Here is an 8,691-nt window from a genome sequence, read left to right on the forward strand (position 1 = left end):
TCGATTCTGTGAGTGGAGTGGTGGGAATGAATGTGTTTGAGACAGCAAGGCTGGCACAGGATAGAAAGGCGTTTAGGGCTCTTGTACATAGGGTCGCTATGAGTTGCAAGTGACTCCATGGCACGTAACAACAACTCTAAGAATGAGAATAAGCAACATTTTTAAATGTTAAAATTTCCAGAAGAGTAAAATTTACTATCCACAAATGACTCCAAAAGAAATCTTTGATAGTCCTGTAAAACAGCCATGGTGAAACAATGGTTAAACACTTGACTGTTAACCAAAAGAGTCTCCTGTTCAAACTCACTGGCTGCTCCATGCGAGCGAGACCTGGCAAACTGCTTCTGTAAAAATCGGCCTTGGAAACCCCATGCAGCAGGTCTCCTCTGTCACAGGATGCTATGAGTCAGAACCAACTTGACACAACTGCAAGAGTTTTATAACCACTAAATAAAATAAACTGCACTACATAAAAATCTTGCTACAAAGAAAGACCCATGCCTGGATGGCTTCACTGTCATATTAAATATTTAAGGAAGAATTAATCTTAATTTCATACAAGCCCATTGTCTGAGTGGAAACTCATTATGTGGGGAAAAAAAGGTAAACTAATCAGCACAACAAACTCGATAAGGATAGAAAGAAAAACACTACTCAAAAGCCAATCTCATTAAACACAAATGCAAAAATTCTGAAACAGTAACTAGTAATATTTGAAAGGGATGAAACACTATGATCAAGTTATGTTTGTACTAGGAATACATTAGAAAAAAAATTATCACATTAGTTGGTAAAAGGAGAAACATTATGATTTTCCCAATATACACAGAAGAGATTGTCTGATAAAATTCATTGTTTACTCAAGACAAAAACTCTTTGTGAACCTAAACAGAAATAATCAGGAAAACTTATTGATATAACAAAAATCTACAGCAAATGCATATAATTTCAATACGCAAAAGACTCACCCTTTAAAAGTAAAGGAAGAATGCTGTTATTACCATGTTTAGTCCACACTGTATCCAGTGCAATAAGAGGAAAACCAAAAGTACTGGAGAAAAGGAAATAAAACTCCTACTGCTGACAGACGCTATGATTGATTACTTATGAAAAATGTCCAAAATATAAAACGACCAGAATTAATAAGAGTTTAATAAGGTCCCAATATAAAAGAAATTTAAAAATTTAGGCTATTTCTAAATACCAGAAAAAAGAAATTTCTAATAAATTATTAGTGTGAAAGAAAAGATAACAGATACTTTCTTTTGATTTTAAGGGGTTTTTCTTACACATAAAATCCTCATCCAGAGGGAGAAAATGCAGAATACAATTTCACATTCTGAAGGAATCCAGACTTACTGGAACCAATGTGGCTAGATGAACTCCTGACACTATTGCCCCAAATCTTTAAACCATAAGCCAAAAATATCTTCTGAAGTTTTCTTGAAACTGAACAATCATCTAGTTTAACTAGTGAAAGCTGTTTATCTTGAGATCACGCTATTAAGAATGAGCTGTGCTTTTTTTCTACGAAGATGGCGCCAAAAGGGAAGAAGGAAGCCCCTGCCCCTCCCAAAACTGAAGCCAAAGCAAAGGCACTAAAGGCCAAGAAGGCAGTCCTGAAGGACATCCACAGCCAAAAAAAAAAGATCTGCACGTCATCAACCTTTCTGCGGCCTAAGACACTGAGACTCTGAAGGCAGCTCAAATACCCCCGGAAGAGCAATTCCAGGAGAAACAAGTTTGACCACTTTGCCATCATCAAATTTCCCCTGACCACTGAGTCAGCCATGAAGAAGATGGAAGATAACAACACACTTGTGTTCACTGTGGATGTCAGGGCCAACAAACACCAAATTAAAAAAGCTGTAAAGAAGCTCTATGACACTGATGTGACTAAGGTCAACACTTTGATTAGGCCTGATGGAAAGAAGAAGGCCTAATTCGACTTGCTCCTGACTATGATGTTTTGGATGTTGCCAAAAAAATTGGGATCATCTAAACTGAGTCCGGCTGACTAACTCTAAATACAAATTTTTCTCACAAAAAAAAAATTAGCTGTTGGTGTCAAGTTGACAATGGTAACTTAACGCAAGAGGAACAATTCAGAACAAGGGTTGGAAAAGGCTGCGTGACTCAGAAGAATGTGCTCAGTATCACTGAAGTGGACATGTAGAACCATTATGCTTTGCTGCATAGCATCTCAAAATATCAAAAAATAGAACTGTTTTTAGTAGCCAAATACTAGATACTATCAAGTACGTAAGTATATACTCAACTATTAAGTAAGAATAGAATGGACAAATGCATGATGGATAAATGTAACAGAATTTCATATTACAAAAATAAAGCTACAATATGAAATGTATAAAACAAAACACTGAGCAAAATACATTCAGTATGATTTATCAAAACTACATAAATATTTATATATTCAAAATTAATATATACAATTTAGTCATATTATCCTAGGGCCCACGTTGTTAGTAAGTGCTGTACAGTTGGAACAGACTCATAGCTGACCCTCCGGTGGGTGTTCAGAGACTAACTCGCACGGCAGGAGACTCTCCATCTTTCTCCCCAGGAGCAGCTGGAGCCTTTGGGTCAACCATATAACACCCCGCCTCCCACTAGGCCACTGCAGCTCCTCTGGGCACACATTAGATGATATAATTATAAAGCAAAGTAAAAACAAATTACCCTAGCAGTCGGAATCATGTTACCTTTGAGCAGAAGGAAAAGGGTTACAATTAATGAGGAGAACACACTAAAGGACTTCTGGCTGCCAGAATTATTCTACTTGACTGAATGACAATTACACAAATGTTTGAGGATGTGATTCTTCATTATACTTTGTATTTATAACCGTTGTGCTTTTCTTTATTTGTGTTCTATATCACAATTTTAATTTTGTTACATAACACAAATTTAAGGGACTCTGGTGACTCAGTGGTAAGAAGCTGTGCTGCAAGCCCAAAGGCACGCAGTCTGAATCCACCAGCTGCTGTACCAGAGATGGATGTGCAATTTCCTCCCATGCGATTTACGGTCTCTGAAAACCTGCTGGAGGGTCACCATAAGTCACTTCAGACTCAATGGCACACAATAACATCACAATTTAAAAGAAATGAAAAAAAATGTTTTGATGCCCCAAAGCAGAGATCTAAGGAACTTAGGTGGCCTAGTGTCATCTTTTAGGCTGCTAACTGGAAGTTCAGTGGTTTGAATCCACCATCTCCTCCTTAGGAGAAAGACAGGCAGTCTCCTCCTGTAAAGATTTATAGCTTTGTAAGTCCAACGGAGGGAGTTCTGGTGGCCGAGCAGACAAAGTTAGCCTGCCAACCAACCCACAGAGGCAGGCTATTAGAATCCACTTCTGCAATTTACAGTCTCTTAAAAACCTGTGGAGACTCAGTTGTGAGTCAGTTCCAACTAGACAGTATATAATAACAATAAGCTCAAGAGAGGGTCACTATGTGTCAGAATTAAGCCACTGGGTTTGGTTTCTGGTTTAGTACATATATGCTGGGCAAGGCTTTCTGACAAAGGAAGCTCAAGAAGAACTTCAGCTATAACTCTTGAGACAGGACAGAGATTTCAAGAGGCCGCCTTCTCCCACTCAGTATCCCATATAATTTAACTTACCCAGTGGTGACGGCATATTTGATGTGGTTGCTTGTGGTATAGATAAACACCCCACTTTCATCCCAGGCCCCACTCTTGACACGAATGTTCTCATGAATGTTACAAAGAGCCTCCAGTTTGCGGTTACAGATCACAATGGCTGTAAGAGGCAAAGGGCATGAGTGCTCTGCTGGGTAAGACGAGTGTAGTAGCCTGGCAGGGATAGGGGTAGGGAGGGACTAGTCTCTAAGTCAGGGTGGATATAATGAAGGCTTACCATGTTTGGCCAGTAGTGCTACATGGGACATGTCTGCTGACCAGATAACATATTTCACTTTGGAAATTTTCACAGATGCCAGAGTTCTAGGATAGAGACAAAAGAACAATAACGAGAGGATTTAATTTCTTTATCTCAGGTTGTGGCCTAATTCCTTTTCATTTTGGAAGTTAACAGAAACTGCAGTTTTAAAACATAATTCCAAATAAACAGTGTCTGAATCATAGTCAGTGTCTTTCAATCTTTATAACTGCACCTCTTCCCTCTTACTCAACCCTTGGCCTGTTTCTCATTCCTATGTATTAGGGATTTGCGTACGTCTTTTTTTTTTATTACTAGAATGTAAGGTCCTTTAAGTAAGTCCCTCACTATAATGCTATTACATTATAGTGTAATGTGTATATGGAGGATAAAGAAGGATTATGGAGGGGAAAATTGCCTATAAAAAATTTTGACGCAGGAATTGGCTGAGTCCAGGCAAACACACTTGGGCTGGGGCGCAGGGGGAAGCTCCTAATAAAGACGTCCACCTTCCCCACTGCACGCCTGTCTACAGGGGTATGTGATATATTACCGCTTCTGCTGCACGTCAAAGAGTATGATGGAGTCCGAATCTCGCAACAGGAGGTTGCCTGTTCCAGCATAGAAGATCTCATCACAGTTGGGCACCTGTACCTTTTTGGTGATCTCATTCTTCAAATTCTTGATCAGAAGCTGAAATGAGTTATAGAGGATGAGGTTAGGGAAAAGTGCACATATCAGATATTGACAACTGATACCCTCCCTCAGCAATTCCTTAGCTTCAATAAACTAAATGAGTTCATCAATCAAGCAGAAATAGCAAACAGCATTCTGAGGCTTAAACTTCTAAGTATGTGGTTGGGAGAGGCTTGCTTATTTTGTGCTGGAACCTATTACACTTCAAGTACCAACAGAGGTGGTAGGATACAGAGGGCATGTACACGTCTACTCTTCAACGAGCCCACTCACATAAAATTTGATGTTTTTTTGGCCTCGGTAAGACTTTAGCTCGGTTCTTATACCCAGCGACTCTGTGTTTACCATTCCAATCAAATAAATTTCAAAGCCTTTATTTCCCACAGGAACTGGGGATAGTGGCAGAGGTACCTGCTAATCTCTGTTTCCCAGAGCATAATAGGAAAAAAACAATGCTTTTCATTCTGTACTGCATAGGCTAATATCACTACACTAGTCAAATTAGTTTCCCATCTTAGGCTTAACTCACCGAATGCATCCGGTCTAAAACAGCAAACCGATTTCGAGCAACCCAAACGGCTGTCAGGCCTGAAGATCGTTTCCCTTCAGGGGCTGAGGAAAAACAAAACCAAGGGGCGGGAGCATGTGGTAAGCCACTGGCAGGTGACTGAGTCAGGTGCCATGGAGATGTCAGTCTTGCTGGCTGCCATCTTGGCTTTGCCAATTCAGCTGCTTCCTAACTAATTCAGCCGTAACCTGAGGCTATTGTTGAGTGACTTCTCCCCACCAGTCCCCTCCAAACTCCAACCCCTACCTCTGCCAAGCCTCTTTTCTCTAGGCCAAGTGGCTGCATTTCAGCCAACACCATGTACTGGCAGAAGGGCTGCCCATCTTGGGAGACAGCACACTCTGTCAAGCTAACGAGCAGGGCCTCCCTGGCCAAGCTGCGGCACAGCAAGCTGCCTGCAGTGCTGTAGGACCTCATATTGATAGGCCTCTGAACAAGCTGGAGAAGAGACAGAGCCCCCTCCCCAGGCCGCAGCTGCTCTGCTGCTTTTAACATGCAAATGCAGACCTCCTAGTGGAGCAGGGTGGGGCAGACCATGCCCAACTAAAATCTTGACAGGCTGGTGTTGGGGCAGTATTTAGCACCAAGCTGTTGCTCTAAATGTCAATCAACTATTCTTATTACCCTGAAGGGAGTTACAATGTGTTCCTCAGTTTCCAAACATTCCACTAGCTGATAAGGATTGCAAAATGGACACTTCATTTTCTGGGAAACTTGTAGGAGGCTAAACAAACAGAAGAATGCACTGAAATATTATTTTATCTATTAATATCTGCAGACAACTGGACAGAAGAGCTGACTAGCATTACTGTGTATCATGTGGCACCTAGATAAAAGACAACTTACAAAGCTGGATTACAGTGAAACCTAAAAGAGCCAGAATTCCACAGGTCTATCTTGCTTTTTTGTCTCATTAAGTTTTCTACCGTTGAAATAGTGTAACACTATCAAGGGAAAAATTAGGGAGTGGGTATAAAGGAACCAGCTATGGTTTCATTTATGGGAGACACTTTGGCTTGGATCCACAATTAACACTCTTCTATCAGCAGTGAGGAGATAAGGAGACACACTGCACTGGGAAAATCTACAGTTAGGGACCTCTCCAAATTATTAAGGAGTAATGATGCCAATTTGAAGACTAAGGTGCATCTGATTAAGACCATGGTCTTTCCGATTACTTGCTATATATCTGAGAGCTGGACAATGAATAAGGATAACAGGAAAAGAATTGATGCCTTAGCTGCACTGCAATCCCAGAGGCACATGGTTCAAATCCACCAGATGCTCTGCCGGGGAAGGAGGGGCAATTTCCTCCTGTACCAGTCAGATCAGATTTGATGGTACACACACACAAAAATAAAATAAAAAAAAAATTGATGCCTTTGAGCAGTGGTGTTGGAGAAGAGCACTAAACATCACATGGACGGCCAAGAGAACAAACAAGTACATCTTGGAGAGGGTGCAGCTGGAATGCTCTTTGAAGGTAAGAATGATGAGTCTTTGCCTCACATATGTTGGGCATGTTATAGGAGGGGCTATTCCTTGGAGAAGGACATGATGCTGGGAAGGGTGGAGGATCAGCAAAGGAGAGGAAGATCCTCAAGTAGATGGAATGACACAGTGACTGCTGCACTTCTTGTGTGTCAGGAAGTGTGAGGATGGTGCAGGATAGAACAGGGTTCAGGTCTTTTGTTCATAGGGTTGCACTCCACTCAACAGCACCTAACAACAACAACAACAACAAAATAAAAAACAAATGCTTTTTCTCATCGTCGAGATTTAAGAGAGGAGATTACATTAGCAGGAATAAAGACATTGTGGCCATCAGAAAAGACAAGAGTTGTTGATAGGAGGAACACATGTAAGAGTTGAGTTTTGTCAGCAAGTTCTGATGTTAGGAACCTCAACGAGGGATAGTGATGAGACATAGGCAGGGGTCTCAGCTGGATCCTGGGATCCCAGATGGGGTGTAAGGCTGTTATCAGCCTCATCTTTTTTGACACAGAAAGGAAGCAAATCGGATCTGGATGTGGATGAGAGAGAATAAATCCCAAGTCACAGGATGAAACATACTAGGATTGGAACCACATTTTTAAATAAATGAAACTACCAGGGTGAAAGTCATCTCAGCTGACAATAAACGAGGAAAACATGCTGTGCTGAAAGAGAAAATGGAGAGTTTCTAATAACCAAATTATAAAATATATATATCTAGCTGGGGTAATAAAATGGGGGAGGAACATGAATATTTCACACCCTGGTCGCCTCTGATGCAATTGTCAGCAGCACCTGCCAACAGACATGAGTGATGCAGCCATGGCCTGGGGATGGGATATGAAAAAACTTGAAAAGGAGTGATGATGTGAGCAGAGCTGGAAGCAGCATGGGAGACAAAGAGAATGCTTACCATCAGGATTCTGGGAGTCGGCATCCTTGGGGATGGTGTACAGGTCATAAGTACTATTTTCTAAATTGCTGGCTCTCTGTAGAATAAAAAGGGAAATTAAATGATTAGTAAAAGGTACCCAAGATAGCAGCTTATTTTAACAGACAAAAGTGTCATTACAGAGAGACTAATCTGAAGCTATAAATTTCTCACCCTTTCCTCAGAGGTCATTTAAGTGTTTCTATATGAAAGACTTATAGGACTCTGCCAAAGAAACCTTCAGCATTTATATTATTTTATTTCTTCTCCAAAGACACTGCTATTATTGGAATGAAAGGAAGGAAAGCTAACTACCAATTAGCTAAAATCTATCAATTAGTTAAAATCTTAATATCCTGGTTCTCTGACTGAATATATTCAATGTAATAGACTGAATTCTGTCTGCTGAAAATGCATGTTGGCATCTTATAGCCTCTACACCAGTGGATGTAATTCCACTTGAGGATAAAATTTTGTTATGTTAATGAGGCTCTAAAAATGTGAGTTATGGCTCAGACTTACTACTTTCAAGTTAGAGAGAGCATCATCTTCTAGAGCTCAAAAATCTCAAATCTCAATGCCATCAACTCAGAACCCACTCACAGATTTTCAGAGGTTATAAATTGCAAAGAAGGAGACTGCCCATCTTTCTCCCAGAGCAGCTAGTGAATTCAAACTTTCAGGTTGAATTCACTGACTCTGGGTTGGCTGCACAAGCCCTGACTATACCAGTCCACCAGAGCTCCTCGGAGCTGGTGTGAAAATACAGACTTCTAGAACTGTGCTGCCTGAACTGTGAGAAAATATATTTCTGTTCTCTAAAGCTATCAACTTGTAATATTTCTGTTATAGTGGTACTAGAAAACCAAGATATTCTTCAAATGAAAATTGATAAAAACAAAAATATGTAATTGAAGAGACTGAAGGACTAGGATTAGACACTAGCCGTCAAATGAAAAAACACAAGTCACCATTCTTTTTTTTTTTTTTTTATAATTTAGGTTGTTTCTTTTTCATTTCAATGAACATCTACAGAGATTTTGGGATTCCATTCATTCATTGTTGCACCCTTCTCCCCAC

The 8,691-nt window shown here is 40.4% G+C and overlaps 1 protein-coding gene across 2 annotated transcripts in view; it reads right to left on the minus strand.

Annotated features, from left to right (window-relative positions):
* The window catches only part of COPA (coatomer protein complex, subunit alpha), a 72,709-nt gene that overhangs the window by 29,470 nt on the left and 34,548 nt on the right, over positions 1-8,691 (minus strand). Inside the window, exons 13-17 of one of the 2 annotated variants that reach the window (XM_006895468.1) lie at positions 7,594-7,669; positions 5,148-5,230; positions 4,476-4,615; positions 3,902-3,987; positions 3,646-3,784 (exon numbers count right to left, since the gene is read on the minus strand). In XM_006895468.1, the coding sequence (XP_006895530.1) occupies positions 3,646-3,784; positions 3,902-3,987; positions 4,476-4,615; positions 5,148-5,230; positions 7,594-7,669 (524 nt within the window). Of the gene's footprint in view, positions 1-3,645; positions 3,812-3,901; positions 3,988-4,475; positions 4,616-5,147; positions 5,231-7,593; positions 7,670-8,691 lie in introns of both variants that reach the window. The other variant, XM_006895467.1, reaches the window with a different exon arrangement.

Source organism: Elephantulus edwardii, unplaced genomic scaffold, assembly GCF_000299155.1.
Source record: "Elephantulus edwardii isolate Elephantulus edwardi_28Jun2011 unplaced genomic scaffold, EleEdw1.0 scaffold00168, whole genome shotgun sequence".
Taxonomy (NCBI): Eukaryota; Metazoa; Chordata; class Mammalia; order Macroscelidea; family Macroscelididae; genus Elephantulus; species Elephantulus edwardii.